General features: G+C 53.7%; 2 protein-coding genes across 2 annotated transcripts; both read right to left on the bottom strand.

The window, feature by feature from the left end:
• Positions 1-261: 261 nt before the first annotated feature.
• Positions 262-1,848, bottom strand: LOC128908848 (C-C motif chemokine 5-like). The gene is made up of 3 exons (XM_054199771.1): positions 1,591-1,848; positions 982-1,093; positions 262-592 (listed from the first exon to the last, which is right to left on the bottom strand). The coding sequence occupies exons 1-3, from the start codon at positions 1,655-1,657 to the stop codon at positions 487-489; spliced, it is 285 nt and encodes a 94-aa protein (XP_054055746.1). The 5' UTR covers positions 1,658-1,848; the 3' UTR covers positions 262-486.
• Positions 1,849-8,940: 7,092 nt separating this feature from the next.
• Positions 8,941-16,801, bottom strand: LOC128909570 (mucin-2-like). The gene is made up of 3 exons (XM_054201404.1): positions 16,590-16,801; positions 13,561-13,681; positions 8,941-12,679 (listed from the first exon to the last, which is right to left on the bottom strand). Exons 1-3 carry the CDS (start codon positions 16,654-16,656, stop codon positions 11,551-11,553), a joined length of 1,317 nt encoding a protein of 438 aa, XP_054057379.1. The 5' UTR covers positions 16,657-16,801; the 3' UTR covers positions 8,941-11,550.
• Between the last annotated feature and the right edge of the window lie 6,739 nt (positions 16,802-23,540).

Genomic DNA, 23,540 nt, shown 5'->3' with positions numbered 1-23,540 from the left:
GCTTCTGCATCTAAAAGTCCTCAGAGGACCCCTTTTGGGTCCCCTTGAAGTGAGTACCCAAATGCCCAGAGCACCCATGCAGCACCCTCTTGTCCCCCTCCCTGCCCGCCCTAGTGAGACCCACAAGGTTTGGGGAGGCACTGGGAAGAGCCCCCATCCCACCCCAGCCCCTCGTCCGGCTCCATGCCTCAACCAGCCAGCGCCAGCGCAGTTGCTGGGGCTGGAAGAAGAAAGGACACCACTTTCCAGTAGCCACATGAAGTAAACCTTTATTTTGTGTCTGGGCTCAGCGGGCGGGTGCTGTCAGGGCCGGCAGCACCCCAGGAACTGGTGCCCAGCTGGTCGATGGGGCGCAGGGCTCCGGGGAGTGAGTGCCGCCCCTCAGCATCGGGGTCCTCCGCAGGGTGGCTCCTCCCAGGAGGATGACCATAAACCTTCCTTTCCACCAGGATGCTGGGTAGTCTGAACCAGGGCACCCGCTCTACATCACGGGGCACGAAGTTCTTTCTTTTTCTGAAGCCTCTCAACCGCTTTCCCCACCCAATTCATCGCTGGGTTCGCGCAGACCTTTGTCCCGTTCCTGGTCTCAAACCTGCCGAGATGAAAGGTGAAGCTTGGTGAGAAACAACAGCTAAAATCCAGCTTTCGTTCATACCATCCTCCCTTCCTTGCACTCCTTCTCCTTTCCCTCTGGCCCGGCACGCTGCCCCTGGGTACTTGGTGCCCTACAAGCAGCTCATCCTGCAGCCCAACGCCTCTAGAGCCTGCGCAGAACCTTCAGGAGCTGCGAGGGATTCGTGTCCTTAACTCTGCCCTGTAGAAATGGCCGGACAGCCGCATCCTCCCCTCTTTGTGGTGTCAGACGGACACCCATGGAGGCCATTCAGATCTGGCCCCTCCTGTCCCCAGATGGGACAGATGAACTGAACCCGTGGGTGACCCAGGAGACAGAACAGCAGTGGGGAAATGACCAGGACTTACACAACTGCTGTGGAAAAGCACTCCTTAGGAGTAATGTAGAAGCCCTTCAGGACAGACTGCCGGAGAGGGGACTTTATGTAACTGAAGCAGCACTCGGTCGGTGTGTGAGGGCCTGGAGAAGAAAAAGAGAGATGGTGAACCCTGGCTTGCCAAGCTGTCTTTGAGACCTTCCCCAATGACAAGGCTGACACACACAACATCCCCCAAGTTCCACAGATGCTGCCATGAGGAGCCCCAGGTGCTTCCTTCCTTCCCGGGGCAGGATGATCTCCAGGTGATCCCTGCAGAACCCCCCAGAGCCCCAGGTGCTTCCTTCCTTCCCAGGGCAGGATGATCTTCAGGTGATCCCTGCAGAACCCCCCAGAGCCCCAGGTGCCTCCTTCCTTCCTGGGGCAGGATGATCTCCAGGTGATCCCTGCAGAACCCCCTCCCCGGCTCTGGGAGCAGTCTCCATCCTTCCCCGCACCCCGGCAGGTGCTGCTGCCCCGACCAGGGGGTTGCTCCTGCTGCCAGCAGCATGAGGAGCTCCACACCGGGGCTCCTTGCCTGACCTCCCCAACGGGACACCCCAAGCCCTGGCCCTCAGTGGTGGCCCACGAGGTACCTTACCTGCATTGCAGCGTGAGGAGAGGGTGAGGAGCACCACGAGCACCAGGAGTGTCCTTGCAGCAAGCATGGTGGCTGCCTGAGAGCTCTTCCTCGCAGGGTGCTGCTCTGCCGCTTCGGAGGAGCTCAACTGTGGGCTCAGACAAGGAGGTGCTGCAATTTATCTGCAATTTATCCTCCCCAGCCCCTCCCCACATTAGCCCTTTTCCAAAGAATTTTGACCAAATTCAGGCGAAAGCCCTGTGTGTTTTCTTTGGCCAAGGGGATTTCCGTGTCACGTGGGATCTTAAAGGTTACTGACCGAGATGGTACCTAGAAAGACTCAACAGACTTCAGCAACTTCTGCGTTCATCAAACGGGGTCTGTGGGAAAGCCGCGGGGTCCAAAAGGGAAGCGAAACCCTCCTCTGCGGAGGCATAAACTCGAGGGTGGCCAGACCCAGGGAGAGGGGATCGGTAGCGATAGGAAAGGCAAAGCCTGGCTTTCTGTGCAAAGTCGTTGAAAAGACCCAGAGCCAACACAAACATTCTGGAGATGGCTGGATGTCTTGTGAGCTTCCTGGGGACCATTAGGCGGAAACACAGTGACCGTTGCTGCCACCAGCCCTCTGCATCTCAAAAGCTATAGACGTCAAATACTGCCAGAAATTGCGTCACATTCCAAGCTGTTCCTATGGAGGGCAACACAAGTTTTCCATCAAAAATCCCTGTTTATAGCTGGGAAGCGTGGGGTGAAAGGATAATGAGGTAGATCCAAGGCCTTCCTCGTGGATGAGGCTGGCTTAGCCCCTTGGCTTCCGGGCGGGAGCCTGACTCAGGCCGAGAGAAGTGGAAGGAAACGCTGGTATTCAAAGTTCTTGGGTGTTTTTCCAACATCTTCCTCCCTTCGCAGCCTTGAAGCCTCCCAGATCCTGCGGGACCTGCGGAAAGGGGGTCATCCTCTCTGTGTTAACCTGGGGACAGCTTCTTCCACTGTGCTTTACTCCCCCTTCCTCATCCAGCCCCTCAGCCCACCAGACCCTTCTGCAGGTCCTTGCCAGTCACGCACAGCTTATTTCCCCATTCCCTCTTGGTTTTTTTTCCATGCTGTGAGTGGATGCACGGAGCACCAGGGTCCCACACAGATCCCCAGGGCACCAAGGTCCCCCATCACCCACCGTGAACTACCCACAGGGCCACCTCAAGCCCTTCTTCACATTGGCACCCTCCCAGCCCCCCGCTGCCCTCTTGGAGCAGGACGTTATTCCTGGGACTGTGTCATCCTTGAGACCCTTTTAAAAAACCTGGGGGGAAACTACCCAGTGCTGAGAACTGCTCTGGTCATGCCCAGGTCTCCTTAACCCCGGCTGCAGCAGGAGACACATCTCCTGCTGAGGAAGGCCCAAGGAGCCCAGGCGGGGTATGCCAAGGCTCTTCCCAACCTAGTAGAAATTATTAAAATATATACTCAGACCCTCGTAGTTTCTGTGCTTTGGTTCAGCTCCTGTGGAATGATGGAGACATTACGTCTCAAGAGCATGACTTGGCCCAGGAGGGGCTGGCATGAGGCGACCCATGCTGTGTAGCTGCCAGAGGACTAAAAATAAACAGGTCCCACAGCCCTTAAGGACAGTGCCATTCCTTCCCGCGTGTGTTCAGCCCAGCAGCTCAGTGTCTCCCCGGGCTGTAATAAACTCTTTGTGCCCTCCTGCTGATCCCCAAAAGCATCTTTCCTTTCTCCCACAGCTCTGCGGGTGCGCCCTTCCCCTTCTCGGCCATCTCCCCACCTCTGCTTTGCCCCAGGCTCTCTTCTTGCAGAGTCAGATGCCTCTCCAGGAGCCTCTCCCCAAACCTGGGCCACGGCTGCTGGCACCAGAGTAGCCTCCCATCCCATGGAGCCCATCCCAGCAGGCAGCCTTTCGGAGATCACAACACTCCATGAGCTGCAGCCAAACCAGTAATGCCGAGCTGGGGACATGGGCCATATTTCTGCTCCTGGTGCATTTTCGTCTTACCTGTGACGTGTCCAGGAGCAGGGCCACCAAACGCAGGTGGCATGATGGTGTCATACCTATGGTAGATGTCCTCAAGCTGGGGGAACCGCAGGGTTCCCTGCAGCCATGGACCAAGGCTGCCCTAACCACACCAGGGACAAAGCCACCATCCAAGGTTTGGGCCCTGATCGACACAGAAGGATTTTGGGGACGGATTGGCATGGCCTCGCTGCAAGCCCATGGCACGTCTCCCCACAGCCTGGAGCTTCACCCATCCACACCTCAGCTATGGGGGATGCTTTGGGTGGGCAGCACGTGGCGCTGGTGGCTGTACAATATCTGGCAGAAGATCTGGCCTGAGATGCTCTGCTTCCCCTTTTTCATGTTTTCAAGACATTGCTGTTGCAGCCAGACGATTCATAGCTCCCCGGAGACCCTTTGATGTTTATTCTTTTACTTTTTGGGAAGGGAAAGACTGATGAGCGGTCATTAACTGGCGAGTGCTGGAAAGCCCCACAGCTGACCCAAGTTCCCTTCTCATTTGAATGTGCTCTGGAGAATTTGCTTGTTTACATGAAAAATAAACAGGCTCCTCTTGATTCTGCAAGAGGAGAGACACTTTGGGGACACCTCGGGCGCAGCCTTTGGCAGCAAGGGTGCCAGTGTGGGGAGGAAAGAGCTGAGCAGAACAAGCCCCACTCTTGGAAATGGGGTCTCAGCAGGTGACTGAGCACCCCCAGCCCCATGGCCATCCTGCTGCTCAGGAAAGAAAAGCTCTGCAAAAGCAGCTGGGCTGCCAATGGCAGGAGAGAGGTGGCTGAGCGTCACCGAGTGGAAAGCTCTATGGAAAGAGACCTGGGAGTCCTGGTGGCCAACAGGATGACCATGAGCCAGCAACGTGCCCTTGTGGCCAAGAAGGCCGATGGCATCCTGGGGGGCATCAAGAAGTGTGTGGCCAGCAGGTGGAGGGAGGTCATCCTCCCCCTCTGCTCTGCCCTGGGGAGGCCGCACCTGGAGTGCTGGGTCCAGTTCTGGGCTCCTCGGTTCAAGAAGGACAGGGAACTGCTGGAGAGGGGACAGCAAAGGGCTACCAAGATGCTGAGGGGACTCGAACACCTCTCTGATGAAGAAAGGCTGAAGGATTTGGGTCTCTTCAGTCTGGGAAAAAGATGGCTGAGGGGGGATCTTATCAACGCTTATAAACACTTAAAGGGTGGGTGTCAGGAGTATGGGGCCAGGCTCTTCTCAGTGGTGCCCAGCGACAGGACAAGGGGTAACGGGCACAAACTTGACCATAGGAAGTTCCACCTAAACATAAGGAGGAACTTCTTTGCTTTGAGGGTGGCAGAGCCCTGTCATAGGCTGCCCAGAGAGGTGGTGGAGTCTCCGTCTCTGGAGACATTCCAAACCCGCCTGGACGCGTTCCTGTGCCACCTGCTGTGGGTGACCCTGCTCTGGCAGGGGGTTGGACGGGATGATCTCCAGAGGTCCCTTCCAACCCCTGCCAGTCTGTGATTCTGTGAGTGTCTGAAACCTGTCCCCAAGGAGGCACTGGGAGGGTTAGGAAAAAGCTTTTCCCTACTACCTTCTGTTCTACCCAGTCACTTTGAGTCTTATCTGTTTGCAATTTGAAACATCCTATTTTTTCTTCTTTAAAACCTCATGTTTCTGAGAGTAAAGCCCCTCCACGTTTCTTTGGGATTCTCGCACAAGGGTCTCCCCGGCTCCACGTTGACGCTCTGGTTGACTCAGGATACAATCAAACAAACCAAAGGTGATGCCCTTGTTCCTTCCCAGAGCCAGAGCTCACCCTCCGACTCCAGGTACGACTGTGCCGGGTCCTACAGCCTGGAAAGACACTTTAAAAAGAGGAAAAACAAGAATCTCTTCCAAAGCCTGCTTCCTACGGCTGGACACTGGGGACCACCAAGTACTAGAAGCTGGAGATCCAAGCCACATCCAGTGCGGTAAGTCCTGCCCAGTGCCATGACACTCGGAGGCTGCAGGAAGGATGTGTCCAGGAACCCTTCCCCAGAGGATTGTCTGCGCTGACTCACTGGGCAACCTCGCTCACCGGCACAGGGGACAGAGCAGAAACTCACCGCGGCCAGGCAGTGAGCCCTCACCACGCTGGCCAAGCAGAGAGGCAGGGGTGGATGTGCCTGGACCAGGAACTGGAAGGCTCCACTTCGCTAAGGAAGAGAAAAAAACCAGTACGCGGTGGCAGTTTCCTCAAATGCACTAAAAAGGAGCCATTCTTCCATTTTTCTCCAGTGACTTGATCAACTGCCTCAAGGTGAAGCGAGAGGTGGGTGTGGGGTGTCAGGAGGAGCTGCTGCTCCCAAGGGAGATGCTGAACTGGAGAGGCTTCTGTGCTGGGTAGCAGTCAGGGGAAATGATGCTTTTTGAGGACTCCAGCCTCCTTTTTTCAACCCTGACCTTTTTCTCAGGCCCTAGAGTTAAAGGCGGCAGTGGAGAGCTGCTTCAGCTCAGCTTTTAAAGCAAAGCTGTGGTAACAGAAAAAGAATATGACATGGATGCAATTTCAGACCAATTTTTAGTGATTTAATTCTGAACAGAATTAGTCCGGATAACTCCAAGGAGGCAGTAGAACAAGTTATGAATTTACTTGTTCCTTAGTTTTTGATCAGGATAAAACCCAGCAATCAGAAAAATAAATTCAATTGAAAGAATGTGATGAGAAAGCGACATTTAGGTCCCTAGATATTGTAATAAAAAAGTATTTGTGTCGACTATGGTCTGAGTTGGCAAGCTGACATCACATCCCTCCTTGCAGAGCTCATCTCACTTCTTTCTGTAATTTTTTTTTTTAAATTATTTACTTTGTGGCATTGTAGCTCACTTGGCAGAATTCAAGGGTGCTGGAGACATTCCAAACCCACCTGGACGCGTTCCTGTGCCACCTGCTGTGGGTGACCCTGCTCTGGTAGGGGGTTGGACGGGATGATCTCCAGAGGTCCCTTCCAACCCCTGCCAGTCTGTGATTCAGAAATGAAGCTTCCTCCGTCACCCACGGTGGTCACAGAAGAGGTATGACCCTGGAGGGTCCTGACAGTCTCTGTGTTTACCCAAGGGGGACTTCAGCTACCAGAAGCCCTTGCAGTGATGTGAACAGGAACACAACCCTCGTAAAACTGGAGAGTGCGCAAACGCAAAGCATGGAAGAACCAGAGCCACCGGGCAGAACCACGGCTGTGCAACCAGAGAGCTAAGGGGACATCCTGCATTCTGCTAAGCCAGCGTTATGAATGTGGTGGTGCGTAAGCTTGACCAGAGGCTGCCCTAAGCACAATTGCTCTTACGCAATATTTCATAGGAAAACCACCACGCAGAGCAGGGACAAACATTTCATAAGTCCCAATCCAAGTTTCGAACCAGAGAGGATGGCGACTGCAGGGTCTCTGCATCACAGCAATAACTCGGCCCCTCACACATCACCCTGGAGGGGGGTCAGGGCTTGGAGAAGACAATGGCAGAGGCATCTCGCTGCTAGGTCTAGACTGCAGGGAGCAGTGAGAGGGGACAAGCCGGGAGCCAAGGGTGACCCCAGCACAGACAGCGTCCTCACCAGTGAGGTGAGGTCCCACAGGGTCTGAGCATGGGGGGCTGCTAAATGGGTCCATCAACACTCCCAGACACACCAAAGGAGGAACCAGATCCAGGATCCATTTGGGAGGGTTAGGGGGCATCCATTCAGCAGCAGGAGGAGATGGGGACAGAGACAGGGCTACAGAATCAAAGGGTCCATCCAGACAGGAGATAAGATACCTACAGTATAAGTCCAAGGTCTATCCAAGAGACAGGGCCAGGACATAAGACCAGCACGCTTACAACATGTCCAGAGCAGGGACTAGAGCCTCAAGCCTGAGCTTAACTGTGGCTTTTGGGCCTGGGGCGGAGGGGGTGTGTGCAAGGTGAGTCCATCCACAAGTGAGGTTGGTCAGGCTGATTAGGGCCAATTAGTGCCCGCAAGGCCTGGCACCGTGCCATCTGATGGATCCTGGGGGGGATGTGAAGGAGCGTGTGGAGTCCCACTGACTCCTCATTCTCCTAAGGTCAATCAAAACAGCTGGCTAACGAAGTTGGAGGGGGGTTTTGCGCTGGAGGGGGTTTGCGCTGACGTGGAGCTGGAAACCAAAGATGTGGGTCAGCAAGGGACCACAAGGGGCCCACCATGACCATGGGCCCCCTGTCTCCTGCGGGTTGAGGGGAGCCTCAAGGCAGAAGCACGTCTTGCACACTAGGTGCAGAAGGCCAGCCTTGTCCCACCTAAGCATGACAGACTTGGCACTAGTTATCTCCTGGGCCAAATTCTACACCCGAGGCAGCCCATGGACCTCCAGGAGGAGCATGGGAAGGCGCACGGCTGGACATCCTTTGCACAAGGTCTTTCCCTTCACTGTCAGACATAGAGAAGCCGGGGAGCGGCAGCAAAGCCGGCGAGCGTGTGCCACCAGCTGGCCGAGGGACCCGGCACTCAAACCCTCCCTCGGTGCTCCGGGGCCGCAGCCCCCGAACGGCCCCACGCCTCGCTCCGCATCTGGAAATGATTCATCACTGCCGGGGGCTGACCTCTTTACACAGCCTCCCCCTCCCTCGCCCACCCTCTCCCTGTAATGGAGAGGAAAAAAGACAAGAGAAGAAAAAAAAGTTCTCCTTTCTGCAGAGCATCTTATCCCCCCCGCAAATGACCTTTCTAGCCTGGTGATTCATCCGGGGGAAGATTTCACAGACTTTGCCATCCTCCCAGCAGACTGGAGCATGTGTCCAGGGCATGTCTGGGATGAGGGCTCCCGGGATGCAGGAGAGACGCTCGTCCCTGACCCTCTTGCTCCTTCCAGCTCCCCAGGCCAGGCAAATCCCTGGGCACTGACTCTTGTGTGTTGCATTGCCTTTCCCACACCTCCTCCCCAACACTCGAGAGGAGCACGCGAGGGCAGCTCAAGTCCTGGCTGGGGTGGGAGAGGTTCTAGCTCAGCCCTTGGCCTCTTGCACCCTTACGGAACAGACTTGGAGTGGGATGTTTGCGTTCCGTGGGCTGCTGTTTGGCCATAGCTTTGCTTAAACAAAGCAAAAAACCTGGCTGGTTTTTTTTTTAGTATTGCCTTAGCAGGAAGGGAAATGCGACTCCCTGTGAGAAAATGTATTCATTACAAATTTTATTTTGGCAGGACCGAAGCCCATAAACAGTGAAGACGTGGAACAATAGCCTTGGCTGCTGCAGCTGCACCGGCTTTGCTGTTCCTTGGTGACGCTGGGATTCCCCCACAGCGCTTCATCACACACGCTCATCTCCACACCTCTGCAGGGACCAGGCCTCGTCACCCAGCCCCCGGGCTGAATCTCCCTGAGGACAAGTGTTTTCAACGTAAGGACTTTATTACTTTTATTTCTAAAAAAAGGTACATAACCTACATCTTGCTATACAAACGAATCGGAGCTTGTAACAGACACCTCGCTCTACAGCAAATGACATTTTTAAGCCCCAGGAACTGGTGACACCCACAGGCTCCATTCTTCTGCACCATTATTCGCCTTGTGGCCTCCCAGACTGCCCATCACACAGGGAAAAGGAGGAGCAGCAGCCCCATCACCCCCCCTGCCCCGGGTTTTACCTGCCCGCCATGGGGGGAGCCAGCGCCAGGCCAGCTGACAGCCTGGGAACAAGCAGGGAGCACAAGGATGGATCCAGGCTGGAGGAGCAGCTCCTCCTGACGAGTGCCAGCATGGCAGCCGGAAGATGGTGGGAGCCGGCCGTGGAGCTGAAACCGGCGTCCTCACAAATACCGTGGCGGGACTCGAAGTGATCAGCTCTGCCCGGTGCGCATTCATCTCCCCAGCATGGCTCCAAGCCGAGGACTTCAGCCCCAACCAGACAAGTGTCCACTCCGTTTGCTGCAGTGCCTGGAGAGTGACCCAGCTCCTGTGGACACGCACAAGCCATCCAAGACCCGCAAGAAAATAGACAAGGCACAGTGTTTTCCAATGTTCCCAGAAAGGTCTCGACTCTGCAATGCTCCAGTAGCAAGGACAGGACACTACATACATTCAAATGGCTACAAAACTTCACTACAAAAATAAACTTTCTAGCGTTTCATATAAAAATAATGCCATGGTACACAGCCTCACAAACTGCGAGGTGGACGGGGAGCCAGCGCTGACAGCCCCGATTTACCCTCCAGGTAAATCAACCCCAGCCAGCGTCACACGGCTGGGCTGTACAAGGAGGGGTTTCACCCCCAATTCCTAATTACAATTAATCTGATTGCATTCTGCGCTTGCAAAGCCCGAGGTGAACCCCTGGCTCCCCTCTCTCAAGTCAACCAACTGCAGAAACAAGCAATCAAATGACGGCAGAGAGCAAACGCCCTTGCAGTCCATCCTCTCCACCTCCAGGGCTGGACAGATGCCCTGAAGGTGTGATCTGGTGGATCTAATAGGTCGCCTTCCTCTAGCCCTGACTTACATCTGGCCCATCATTTTTGCTTTGATTATCTTGCTTATTATGTGGGTTTGCCTTCCATTTCCTACGTGCGTATTTACACTTTGGGATCTAATCCACTGGGGTTGGTTAGAGGAGGATCTGAGCCTTGATTTGTATCTCTACTTACAAAGCATCAAATCGTGAAGACCTTTGCACTCTCCAGCAGAATTCACACTGGAGTCAACGTTTAATAACAACTTGCAGGAACTGACCACAGATAAAAAGATAAGGCTTACACACATCAATGGCTATGCGTGTGAAAATCAAACCCAGTTTGGGTTAAAAAAAGAAAAAAAAAAAGCCTGGTACTGTTACGGCGCTTTAGCAGCTCGGTGATCAGCCCTATCCAAAAAAAGAAAAACTAAAACGCGGCTGAAGTGTAGGACCGGGAACGGGCAGTTTGTGCTTTTCTGTGGATCAGTAAATATGCTTATTTCTAGACAGAATGGGGACCAGGAGGGTGGTACATCCACTGTGGTGGAGTAATTCCTATGTGACTAAATCCAGAATTGCGTTTAGCTCCTCCAAGAGAGTATTTCCTGGGGTTCATGCTTGCAAGGAACAGCAAAGCCCCTCCAATGGGGTTATCACAGGACAGGCAAAATTACTGGGTGACTTCTTGCTTTGTCCCATGTACAAAGGCTGACGGACAGTATCCTGCCCTGGTGTTGGAGGCAGCTGGACACAGGGCGCAGCAGCTGGCGGAAGGGATTTATTGCAGTTGATTTGCCAAGAACCAGGTCTCAGAGCAAAGCTGCAAGAAGAAACGCCCATAGCTGTTGGAGAGAAAGGCGGCCTGATTTCAAGGAGGTAGATTGTGGGTTGCCAGCTCCTCTGAACCCGAAATCTGTAGCGCTGACTTTCAGTTCCCTTATCAGATGCGATTTTCGTCGCCTCTGTCTGAAAAGTGAGACGACCCCTTGTGTCTCCAGCACGAGTAAACGGGGTATTTGATCGGCCCAAGGAGAGCCAGCACCCAGCTGACCACCAGCATCGGTCTTGGCCTGACAGAGCAGCCGCCTGAAGTGCAAAGAAAGCAGCAGCAGAGAGTTCGTTAAGTGCAAATTGCGTGGTCTTGGTGTTAGGGTTGCTCAAGGTAGCTGAGCCTGAGTCCAGTAGCCTGGGTGAGTGGGTGGCTTCTCGGCCGGGCCATGGTCAAACGCAGAAAAATTCCCAACAGCAGTTTGGAAATTCACTTCTGGCCACCGCCTGGCAAAGGGCCACCAAGCAGCTCTGGAACAGCAACAGCCTTTGTACGTAACAGGGCCAGATGAGAAAAAGTGTCTCATTTATTTCCAGAATAAAGTGATTGGTCAATGACAAATTAGATAGATTTTTGGACATTCTGCTCTGCAAAAAAATCAGTTTTCTCTGGTATCCTTATTCCCTGCCTTGCTTCCTATTGGTCACCAGTTCAGCATAAACTTAGCTTTCCTGCAACATCACACATCTAGTTTAGGCCAAAAACGTCCATGCCGTAAAGTATTCAGATTACTTCCATTGGACAGACATCGTTTTGATGTCTCTCCTTCTGATAGAGCAAGCCCTGTACCATTTCTCTTGACGTTTCTTCTGTTTTGACTCCAAATTTTAGATAAAGCCATACAAAAGCAACACTGCAAGCCATGAGACCACCTACCACACAAGCTGGGATGACAAAATGCATTTGAGATCTTGACAAGAAGCTGGGAAGGGCCAGATCGTTTGGTCTTTCTGTAGTCATCTGCGCTCTGGCTTGGCCTAGGAGTGCTTGATTAGTGAAAACTAACGTATCTGAAGGCTCTTGCTTTCCCACAGGCGATGAATAATCAAGTGTTCTAGTACCAGAAGCATCTACAAAGGAACTGACAACCTTATCGGCATGGACAGAAGGACCTTGGTCTATGGCAGTTGTGGAGTTTAGAGTAGAAACTGAAGTAGTCTCTGGTGGAACCAGTGTGGCTGGGACTGTGGTGATCTCCATGCTGTCCAGAATGGAGGGGAGATCTGAACTAGAAAGTACAGGGTGGTCTGATCCTTTAATAATGGCCATGGGGTCTGAATTTGAACTAGGAGAAGTCATATCTCGAACGTCAGGCGCAGTATTTGCAGTATGGCCTACAGGTCCTCCTGTAGATCCTACAGCGTTGTCAAAGCCACGCACAAGAAGCGTGGGATATGGCGTGGGCTGGCTGGAGGCCATGCCTGCAGCAAAAATTATTGCAGGTGCAGGAGATTTTAAGGAATCTCTTTTTGCTGCTGGAGTGACTTCAGAGCGGGCAACAACTTCCCCTATCGCAGGGGATGATCCTCCAGGGAGCCGGGGGGTGTCCCGCGTGGCTGGTGGGGATTTGCTGGACACCTCTGTCCTGGCAGCAGGAACACGCATTCTCTCCAAAACTGTTGCGCCAGCCCCTTGGAAGAAACCAGATGGAGCAGTGGTTTGAGATGGAGCCGTTACTGTAAGACCAACGTGTTTCTGAAAACCATGGGGCTCTTCTGGTGCCACTGCCGAGGTGGCATCACGTGGAAGCGGGGAGGCTGCAGCCTTTTTCTGGTCCAGTTTCTCTACAATCTTTTTCACCCACGTCGTGTTTGGATTCGCACAAATCTCAATGGACTTCAGAGTAGTAAATCTGAAAATAAAAAGGCACCATTTACCGGATAAAGAAAACACTGTTTTAGATGATCAGCGTGATAGGGAAGGCGCGCAGACAGCAGCACTAACTCGTGGTAAACGCCCCTGGGTTGGATGGATTATTTATTTCAGGAAGGACAGGTGCCTCTGAGATCTGATTGAATGAGGAGCACCCGGACATGACTCACGGGTGACGGGTTTCCCCCTGACGAGTTTTTCTCTTTTAGCAGCTGATGTCTGATGTTTGATATTTGGACGGAGTGTTTTCTTTAGCGCTCAGAGCGGGAAGCTCCGCACCAGGGGCAAGCATACATGAGGACAAACCCCACTGATTTACTGAGTGAAACGAGACTTTCCAAGGTCAACCCAGGAGGTTCGCTTCGGAGCAACCTCCTGGGCTGTGTTAAAGGGGTCTCGATGGTGCCTCGTCTTCAGGGAAAGTCGAAAACAACAATTATCCTGGGGAAAAAAAAATATGTAGCTCTTCTCATCTGCAGACGAGCTCACAAGCCTGACTCTGTCTCCAGAGAAGATACCTGCTTTCACAGAAACACGTGAGCTCTTGCCCTGCGGGCTTCCCCTGCCCTGTTCTGACCATGAGTCCGTCCGTCCGTCCGTCCGTCCGTCTGTCCCCTTCCCCATCCAGCTATCCCTGTCTCACTCCGCGCGCAAGCCCCTGGCCTCCCCGGAGGCTGCTGTCCTTTAAATAAGGGAAAAAAAAACAAAACCCACCCCCCCACACCCACCCTTCAAATAAACGCCAGGGTTCACTCTCTTTCCGGATTGCTCCTTGCTCTGCAGCAAGGGCGTTTGCTGACAGGCCAGCGCTGGCTCAGCCTTGGCGGGGGTACGGCGGGGGCCGCGGTGGGCAGCGCTTACATGATGGCTTGTTTGCGGCAGCGGGGCTCCGTCCAGTGGTAGCTCCTGATCCGCTTCTCCGCTATCTCAGAGGTAAAATCGCCGCACTCTTTTGAACACTTCAGAGGTGCTTTGGGTTGCCCTGAAATAAAGTTTTCAATGTATTAGAGGTCGGGTTTTTTATTAGGTACTATAAAAACTGGCGCTGTTTCTTTTTCCCCTTCTGTGGGGAGGAGGAGTCCAAAGCTTGCCATGAAAGTTTCTAATCCCCGCTAAAATGAGATGAAGACGAACCCTGTCAGGGCCACGATCGGTTTTTGTCACCCAAAGAGGTGATAAAACACCCAGAAAAAGGCAAAAAAAAAAAGCCCTGGGAAAATTGCAGTGCTCTTGGGACAGCGTTGCATCTTGCCTTATAGGATGTGCAAGCACTGGCTGGAGGTCCTTTGTCCCTTTTGGGTCACAGGAGGCCTGCTCTTAACACGGTGCCCAGAAGAGACATTTCTTCATCCCCCAAAGACCTGCTGCAACTGCTCTTCATGCAGGTGGTGCAGATCACAGGGCAGGATGCTTGTCCTCCCCTTATCTGGGTGAGTCATATTTCTTCCTCCTGGGGCAGCCCCCCCCTCCAGGAGAGCATCCCACCTCTCGTTTGCTGGTAGGTGGTCTCTGAACACCACGTGGACTCAGAGAAAGGGTGCAGAGAAGGAACCTTTCGGTGAATGATACCTTGCTCCCATAGATGTCTCAGCAGCCCGGCCTCACAGCCCGGTTTCTCACCAAAAAAAAAAAAAAATCTCTTTTCCGTCTCCACCAGAAAATACGGTTTTCATTTTGCAAAGAGTAAGAATAACCCCCTGCTTGACCCCTTCAAGGGGCAAAGCCAGTCGCGCCACTGGGGACCTTTCATTCCTGCACCTACCCCCAGCCTCCAGCCACAGGCGCTTGCCAAGCAAGGGCGGGGGTTGCGCAACGCAGCCTGGCAATCCCTGTCTGACATCCCAGGGGGCAGGACTTATAAAACAAACCCTGATTCATCTGAGGCCCGCTGTGAAGAAAGGAGCCGGAGTCTCTACAAAACGCTATCTCAGATTCCCAAATGAATTTGGTGAATTTGATACAGTTCGGTTGGGAACGATCCAGCCAGCAGGTGCAAGAAGGAACATCGCTACAGGAGCACCCTCGGCTCTTTTGGTTCATTTAGTGGGGAAAACCACGGTTGCAAAGAAATCCCAAGCAAACACTCCCGTGTCTCCTCTATAGAGGCACATTTTAATCTCTAGGTCTCCGTAATGTTAAAGCAAGAGCCTTCGTTCACACAATAACATCTTCTGTGGCACGCCAGGGTCAAGAATACTCCCTCGGGGGGAGCTGACTTCCCAATTAACTCTCATTAGCCAGAGGACATACAGCTGGTGCCCTCTACTTCCAGGAGCACTGGTCAACAAACCAGGCACAGCAGCAAGAGGGCCAGATCCATCCCTGTGGATGGGGACATGCATGGCAGGGAGCGGGCACGGGCTGCTCCCAGAGGCTTTCTGATAACCATTAACTGATCTTCCAATTATTGGCCCCACAAATAAATGGTTTTCAATTAGCTGAACTCCCAATGTGTTTTTCACACGGTGGAGGAGCTTGGAAAGCACCTTCCAAGGAGAGAGTGATGTCGCAGGGAGCCAGCCCTGGTTGTCCCCCTCCTCCTGAGACACATGACCCCCCCCTTCTCTGAGCTGCATCTGAATCTTTGCCAAAGGGACCTCAGGGACACCTGGGCTCTGGGAGTTCATCTACCTGGGACCACAGCTCTTTGGAGGTGCCACCACTGAGACCATTGGTACCTCTTTTCAGCACGGTTCCTCAAGCGACCCTGGCCAGGGGGCACCACCATCCTTCCTTTCTGCAGAGCCAGCCTGATTCCATCTCTTTAGAGGAGATGGATGCTTGGCCACAGGAGAGCAGGGACAGGCAGCGCTGAAGCAGGCAGAGGGCTCCCAGGGTAGGGTAAGCTGCCCGGTGTCCCTGTTGCCCACTTTACTCGGGCCAGCCCTAGAGAACCTGTCTGGAGGTGTGAGGAGAGGAAAAAGCTCCATCTCTAGCTGCCCTTGCTCCTCCCATCTGGTGGCAGCAGGGCAGAGATCATAGAATCACAGAATGGTTTGGGCTGGAAGGGACCTTAAAGCCCACCCAGTGCCACCCCCTGCCCTGAGCAGGGACCAGGTTGCTCCAAGCCCCGTCCAGCCTGGCCTTGAACACCTCCAGGGATGGGGCAGCCACAGCTTCTCATCTTAAAGGCTCTTTGTCCTGTTCCCTTGCCACTGGGGGGGAACAGATCATCCCTTTGCCCTGGGCAAAGTCCAGCTTTGCCTGCACTGCCGAGACGGCGGCTGCCAGCCTGGCAACCCACCCTGCTTAATTGCTGTCTTGGACAGCAATGACTGATCTGTGCCACAACCCAGCCCAGCCCAGGGAGAGGTGTGCTCACCTCCTCCCGGCCCTGCTCCGCACCACCCCGGGGCACGCAGAGACCTTTGTCCGGTGAAGAGGAGAGCGTTTCCCACCTGTACACACGCTCACACGGCACATACACACACGCACTGCACAGGCACTGGGTCTACAGGTGACAGAACCGCACTGCCTCCCGGCGATGGGAGCACCGGCATCCTCCGGACAGGGAGCCTGTGCGGACAGACAGACATCCATCCTTGGACAGGCTGCGGTCCGCCCCCATGGCATGTCCCTAGAGGACATGAAAAAAGGGGAAAAGTGCATTCATTTCTAACACGGATCATCACAAAGTCTCTCCGACGCCCTCCCCACCTACCCTCAGGAGTGGGAAAAGCCATCACGGGGCTGCTCAGACTTCCAGGATTGCTGCCGTGGACTCCCCCCCGCCACATCCCAAGCCCAGCCTGATCCTGCTAGGAGATCTCCCATAGCCCACGGAGGTCCCTTGCCGCCTGTAGCCCGATCCAGCACCACCTTCCCCCCCCCCCCGACCCCCGGCATGAAGCTGGCTGCTCCCCGGGCTGGCAAGCGGAGCTGTGGCTCACCTCCGGCCAGGGTCACCAGGCACAAGACCCTCAGCACAAACAGGACCTGGAGAGAAACAGCCTTCATGTTCCCGTGGTGGGCAGCAGGAAGGGCAAGCAGAAAAGGATTACAGGCAGTAATTCCCACTCCAGCCTGCTTCTTGCATCCTCTGGAGCAGCACAGCTGCTGCAGCTCATTCCAGGATTATAAAGCCCTGAGATGGGGTTTCAGCTGTTATTCAGCTCCCCCCACACGCATCTCCTGACGACAGGAGGAGGAGGAGGGATAAGCAGGGCAGGGGAGGGAATATCGCCTGCTCTGTATCTAGACGGCTCCTGGAATTCCCCAGCCGCACTTACATCAGCTTTTCTCAGGCAGGGCAGCTCCAGCCTCCTTGGCAAACTATTCCGGTAGGGACTTTCAGGCATCAGATGCTCCACCCTCCTCTCCCACCGATGTGTCTCTTGGCCAGACAACCCGTGCCAAGGCACCGCTCTCCTTAGCCTTGTGAAACTCTCCCTGCCTCCAACCCGGAGCCCCCTGCTGCGGATTAAGCTCGTTATTTACCCCAAACGCAAAAGCAGCTAGTCCCTTCCTTTTTGGCAGCCATCTTACAACAGCAGCGCTGGTCTTCAGGCCAAAAGAGGCGGCATTTGCTAATCAGGATCACAAATTCATCAGCTAGATGGGTGAGCTCGGGCCAGGCTGCCTCTTAGGAGCATCACCAAAGGAGGGAGCGGCGGCCTCCCCGAGCAGCCCCGTGTTCCCTCGGCTCCTGCTTGTCCCTCCAGCCCTGACTTTGGGCACAGGGCAGGCTCCCAGCCAGCGGGGTCTCGCAGACGCTGAGGGCAAGGGTACGAGACCCCAGCTCTGCAAGCAACCAGGCTGGCTGGGGGGCTTCCCGGCACCAGCACAAAGCCAGGTCCGAAACGGACATACCAACACAGCGGTCACGTCCTGCACCTTTACTTTCTCTTTCATCTCCGATCACAACAGAATACATAAAAATTTTCCCCTGCCAACTCCCTCAACTGAGAGATGAAGTTAAGAACAAGACCGAGACAGTGTGGCTGCCCCTGAAATCTTTTTTTTTTTTCCCCCCACAGAGTTTTCTTAGGGCTGGTGGAAACCTGGCTTCTCTGTGCTGTGGGAAATCCCAGCAGTTCCAGTAGGATTTTATTCCTAAAGACTGAAAATCCCCACGTTTCCATGTGATGCATTTTAAAAAAACTTTGGTGAAACCATACCAGCCTGTAACTTTAGCCTTTGCTTGGATTGCAATAGAAGAAAAAACCCATTTCAGGGAAATAAAATAAAAGAAAAGAAAAAACAAGACCTTGAAACACCCTGTTTGATCCAGCCAGAACAGAATATGCTGCATTTGTTGGGATGTTTGGCCCCTTCCCCCAAACACTGTTGTTTCTCTGTTTCCCTTACGGGAAACTTTTATTCTGGGAACCGGCATTGCCTGAGGCGGTAGGGTGCCTTCCTCTGCTGGAAGGGATGGCACTGCCCACACATGCTCACATCTCCCCTGAAGAAACTGGTTCTGCTTCTTCTGCAAAGAGTTTACTGCCAGCCATGGAAAACACTGCAGAAGGGCTCCAGCACGCACAGAAAGTGGGAGGGCAAGCGCTTTGTTTGCTAAAGGCATGACTTGTCACAGGCCTTGTTATTTTAAGGGCGCAAACAGCTCTTTGGCGGGGGACTGCAGCTGCTTTTCCAGCGCAGACCGGGCTGGTGGTGTTCTACCTGGTAGGGGACTCCTCCAGGATGCTCTTGAAGACCCCCCCGCCTTTGCTCCCAGTGAGCTGGATTTGGAGGTGACATCTGCCCAAGGAAATCCCGCAGCAGGAGGGCAGTTGCAGCCCCAGCATGGATCTGTGGGACGCGGCAAGCCTTCAAGTGCCATGGCTCTAAGCCACCAGCAGTTCCCACCAAAAGTGGGACACAGTGATCAGCTCCAACGAGTCGTGACAAACCTGGGCTGCAGCTGGCAGAAAAATGGCATAGCCGCTCCCAACCCGCTTCCTATACCACCCTCCCCGTCCCATTGCACATCTCCCCTCCAGCACGGCAGTGCCAGCCGCTTACTCTTACTTATTTACACTTACTTACAGCCACTTCCTTCTTTTAGGTCTTGTAGCATTGAAAAAACCGAAGTCAGAGGAGCCGCTGTAGCCCAGCAGATATGTCTGCTGTAACTAGTGATAAACCATAGGCATTGTATTCATAGAATCATGGAATTACTTTGGTTGTAAGGGTCTTTTAGGATCATCCAGTCCAACCATCAACCCAGCACTGCCAAGCCCACCACTACCCCACGTCCCTCAGCACCACGTCTGCCCGGCTTTTAAACGCCTCCAGGGATGGCGACTCCACCACTTCCCTGGGCAGCCTGTTCCAGTGCTCGACAACCCTTTCGGTGAAGAATTTTTTCCTAATCTCCATCCTAAACCTCCCCTGGTGCAACTTGAGGCCGTTTCCTCTTGTCCCATCGCCTGTTCCTTGGGAGAAGAGACCGACCCCCCCTGGCTGCACCCTCCTTTCAGGGAGTTGCAGAGAGCGAGAAGGTCTCCCCTCAGCCTCCTTTTCTCCAGGCTGAACACCCCCAGCTCCCTCAGCCGCTCCTCACAGGACTTGTGCTCCAGACCCCTCACCAGCTCCGTTGCCGTTCCCTGGACACGCTCCAGCACCTCAATGTCCCTCCTGTAGTGAGGGGCCCAAAAGTGGATGCAGCACTCGAGGTGGGGCCTCACCAGTGCCGAGCACAGGGGGACCATCACTGCCCCAGTCCTGCTGGCCACACTATTGCTGATAAGGGCCAGGGTGCTGTTGGCCAACTTGGCCACCTGGGCACACTGCTGGCTCATATCCAGCTGGCTGTTGACCAACACCCCCAGGTCCTTTTCCACCAGGCAGCTCTCCAGCCACTCTGCCCCCAGCCTGTAGCGTCCATGGGGTTGGTGTGACCCAAGTGCAGGACCCGGCACTTGGCCTTGCTGAACCTCACACCATTGGCCTCGGCCCACCGATCCCTCTGTAGAGCCTTCGTACCCTCCAGCAGATCAACACTCCCGCCCAACTTGGCGTCTTCCGCAAACTTACTGAGGGTGCACTCGATTCCCTCCTCCAGATCGTTGATAACGATATTAAACAGACCCGGCCCCACTACTGAGCCCCACGGAACACCACTCATGACCACCCACCAACTGGATTTAACTCACAGAAACTTCAGAGTTGGAAGGGACCTCTAGAGTTCATCTAGTCCAACTCCCCTGCTAAAGCAGGATTGCCTAGAGCACATTACTCAGGACTGCATCCAGGCGAATCTTGAAAATCTCCAGAGAAGGGGACTCCACAACCTCCCTGGGCAGCCTGTTCCAGTGCTCTGTCACCCTCACTGCAAAGAAGTTTTTCCGTGTATTTGAACGGAACTTCCTATGTTCTAACTTGTGCCCGTTGGCCCTCGTCCTGTCACTGGGAACCAATGAAAAGAGTCTGGCACCATCCTCCTTCAACCCACCCTTTAGATACTTATACGCCATAATAAGGTCTCCCCTCAGCCTTCTCTTCTCCAGGCTAAAGAGTCCCAGCTCTCTCAGCCTTTCCTCATAAGGGAGATGCTCCAGTCCCTCAATCATCTTGGTTGCCCTTCGCTGGACTCGCTCCAGTAGTTCCCTGTCCCTCTTGAACTGGGGAGCCCAAAACTGGACACAGTACTCCAGTTGTGGCCTCACCAGTGCAGAGTAGAGGAGAATGACCTCTGGCCTACTGGCCACACTCTTCCCTATGCAGCCCAGGATTTCATTGGCCTTTTTGGCAACAAGGGCACATTGTTGGCTCATGGATAATTTACTGTCTACCAGGACCCCCAGATCCTTCTCCTCAGAGCTACTTCCCAGCAGGTCCGCCCCTAACCTGTACTGGTGCTTAGCATTCTTCCTCCCCAGGTGGAGGACCTTGCACTTGCTTTTGTTGAACCTCATTAGGTTCTTCTCTGCCCAGCTCTCCAGCCTGTCCAGGTCCTGTTGGATGGCAGCACAGCCCTCTGGAGTGTTAGCCACCCCTCCCAGTTTGGTATCATCAGCGAACTTGCTGAGGATACACTCTGTCCCATCATCCAAGTCATTAATGAATATGCTGAACAAAATTGGACCGAGTATTGACCCCTGGGGGACACCACTCGTTACAGGCCTCCAACTAAACTCTATGCCGCTGATCACAACCCTCTGAGTTCTGTCACACAGCCAGTTCTCGATCCACCTCACCGTCACCTCATCTAGCCCATACTTCCTCAGCTTCCTAATGAGGATGTTATGGGAGACTGTCAAAAGCTTTGCTAAAGTCAAGGTAGATGACATCTACGGCTCTCCCCTCATCCAGCCAACCCATTATAACATCATAGAAAGCTATCAGATTGGTCAAGCATGATTTACCCTTGGTAAATCCATGTTGACCACTTCCAGTGACTTCCTGTTCCTCAACGTGTTTGGAGACGACATCCAGAATGAGTCGCTCCATTACCTTCCCAGGGACAGAGGTGAGACTAACTGGTCTGTAGTTCCCTGGCTCCTCCTTCTTGCCTTTCTTAAACTCCATTCACCACAATTCACCCAGCCAGTGTTTTACCCAGCAAAGCGTACACTTCATATTGATCTGACAGTGACAGATCTCAGGACTTCTCCGGACTCATCTTGGCTTCAGCTGCTTTTAGCTTCTTCAGTTATGATAGAAATTGTCTAGGCAATTTCTGTTGTATTAAACTGATTTAGTTTTGCTTTATTTTCTAGGAATAGCAAGTAGTTATTCAGCGTGAGTCTGGGACCGTAGGTTAAAATGTGATGTGGATGAGGGCAGGCAGGAGAGGACGCCAGCCATCCCAGCCCATGAACACGAATCACACCACCTAAGCAATGGAGTGTGCAACCCTGCGAGTCAGGGACGACCAGCTTTCAAGGAAACAAAGAGCAGAAAAACTGAGCAACTGGGAGCCAGGGAACACAGACTGTGCTAAGAAAACGTATGAAAATGAAACCAAGCAGACCGAGACTGAGGATGAAGAAAGACCATCACGAACATCACATCCTTCCAGCAAAGATGGTGGCTGGGGTAGCTCATCACAGTCCTTCCCCATTCCTCCTTAGGAGGACTTAAAGGAAGCTTCTTGAGGTTACCCTTAGGACCCAAAGGCTCTCCAAAGGAGTGGTGTAGCACCGAAGAAAAGCAGAAGATACTAGGAAGAGGGTTGGGGTGTTTCCCCCATATAACTTTAACTGCAGTATGAAAGAAGGCGGCTCTTAGGCTGATCTAAAACATGGACAAGGGAAAAACATGAGCAGCCGTAGGTCTGTGCACCCGCTATTGAGTGGGGGCAGAGAGACCACGCATGGGGCACTGTGCACAGTTGGGGCTGGGACTGTGACCTCTGGGCCATCGAACACGGCTCCAGGTTTGATCTGTGGCTCATGCCAGACTGTTCGGTGTGGAGGCTGGCGTCTGGGCTGCCTGGCTCCAGTTCCTGCTCTACTCTAAGGACAGTTTCCCATCAGGATGGATGTCCTGCTACTTTGAGGCTGGCTGTGCTGTGCAGAAAGGGCGAACAAGGTCTGGTGCAGACTGGATGTTGGTGACAGCACAAGGCATGCAGAAAGCCTGAGCTGATGCAGTACCCCTAACCTTTGGTTCCTCACTGCCAACCATTAGACAGGGGCTTGGCTTTATTGCTCCAAACCACAGACAGCATGGGTCAAAGGGCCAGATCCCATCATGACACAAAAGCAGCTCCAGGATTTCCCACCCACCACAGGTTTGCCAGGGCTGTTCCCAGGCAGGTGCTCAAGCCCTGCACAGGGTCAAAGTCCTCACGGGTGGAAGGAACGTCTGACCAGGAACCAGGAGAACTGCTCTTGAAGGCTAAAAGTGACTTGACCCTGCAAAGGCAATATGCAAAACAAATATGCCAAGAGAACTAGGGCTGTGTCCTAAACAAACAGGAAACGGCTCCAGAACATGGCCCATCTCCAACAGGGTATTTCCAAGCTGGAAATTTATGCTCCATGGCTATTCTTGGTTCTTCACACAAGAAGGACTCCGCACTGTTTGTTACAGTACGTTTGTCTTCCTAAAAATCAGGTGGTGACTGGAGAAAACGGAAAAGTCAGTGAGACCTAGGAGGCTGTATGTGACCTGGAAGAAAGACATACCGGAGCTGATCAGATGAGAATGCTGATGATTTCCACTGCATGCTCTGTTCAGGAGCTCCCAAGACCTCAGGAGCTGGTCTTCCTGGAGCAGCACCCCTGGTAGCAGGTATTAACAGTGTCCTTTGCCGTCCACCACATTGTCCGTGATCTCTGTCCCAGAGGCTTGCTGGAAAGAGGCAGCAGGAACACTCAGGTTTTGTGAAAACCCAGATGGTTTTGATGCCAGGCTGACCCAGGACTCCAACTCCGGACATATTATGAGATTCTCTTTCTCCTGCTACTGCTCCCAGGTCCGAGCTGCCTTGAGGCAGCTCATCCTTGCACTACACCCACCTCTCCTCAGTGGGGCGGGCAGCTCAGCCACCGCTCTGATACAACCCCCCTTTACTGCAGCCCAAGAGCATTAGACTCAAGGCAGCTCAAGCGCTACCACTGCGGCAGAGCTTCCACGATCACCAGAACTGGGCTCCTCCAGTTTCTGATGAGGAGCGCCCGTGCAGCAAGGTCTGCAAGCCGGGACATAGGAGATTGGTGGCGCACATACCGCAGATGACGCCAGGGCATGCAGCTGGTCCCCAACATGTGGGGTCAGATTCCCAGACTTCAATCCGGAGAAAGCTCGATGGCTTTTCCAATGACATGGCACCAGGTCGTATGGCCCAGAGAAGTCCAGAACCGGCCCAACATCCTCCTCTCTCCTGGCCAAGGGAACCAGGGCCAGACTCAGGAGACGGTTCCTTAGAGCCAAGGGTGGCCTCTCATTTT

The sequence above is a fragment of the Rissa tridactyla genome, chromosome 4 (assembly GCF_028500815.1).
Source record: "Rissa tridactyla isolate bRisTri1 chromosome 4, bRisTri1.patW.cur.20221130, whole genome shotgun sequence".
Taxonomy (NCBI): domain Eukaryota; kingdom Metazoa; phylum Chordata; class Aves; order Charadriiformes; family Laridae; genus Rissa; species Rissa tridactyla.
The sequence above is the reverse complement of the archived record's forward strand: the minus strand, read 5'-3'. Positions and strand labels throughout refer to the sequence as shown.

What these genes read in the sequence shown, in the direction of transcription:
- LOC128909570 (XM_054201404.1), bottom strand. Translation starts at nt 16,656, where the DNA reads ATGAAGGCTGTTTCTCTCCAGGTCCTGTTTGTGCTGAGGGTCTTGTGC. An exon ending in CCTGGTGACCCTGGCCGGAG is followed by an intron (nt 13,682 to 16,589) that starts GTGAGCCACAGC and finishes ACTTTATTTCAG; the next exon opens with GGCAACCCAAAGCACCTCTG. An exon ending in TGCCGCAAACAAGCCATCAT is followed by an intron (nt 12,680 to 13,560) that starts GTAAGCGCTGCC and finishes TTTTATTTTCAG; the next exon opens with ATTTACTACTCTGAAGTCCA.
- LOC128908848 (XM_054199771.1), bottom strand. Translation starts at nt 1,657, where the DNA reads ATGCTTGCTGCAAGGACACTCCTGGTGCTCGTGGTGCTCCTCACCCTC. An exon ending in CTCCTCACGCTGCAATGCAG is followed by an intron (nt 1,094 to 1,590) that starts GTAAGGTACCTC and finishes TTTCTTCTCCAG; the next exon opens with GCCCTCACACACCGACCGAG. An exon ending in TGCTTTTCCACAGCAGTTGT is followed by an intron (nt 593 to 981) that starts GTAAGTCCTGGT and finishes TCATCTCGGCAG; the next exon opens with GTTTGAGACCAGGAACGGGA.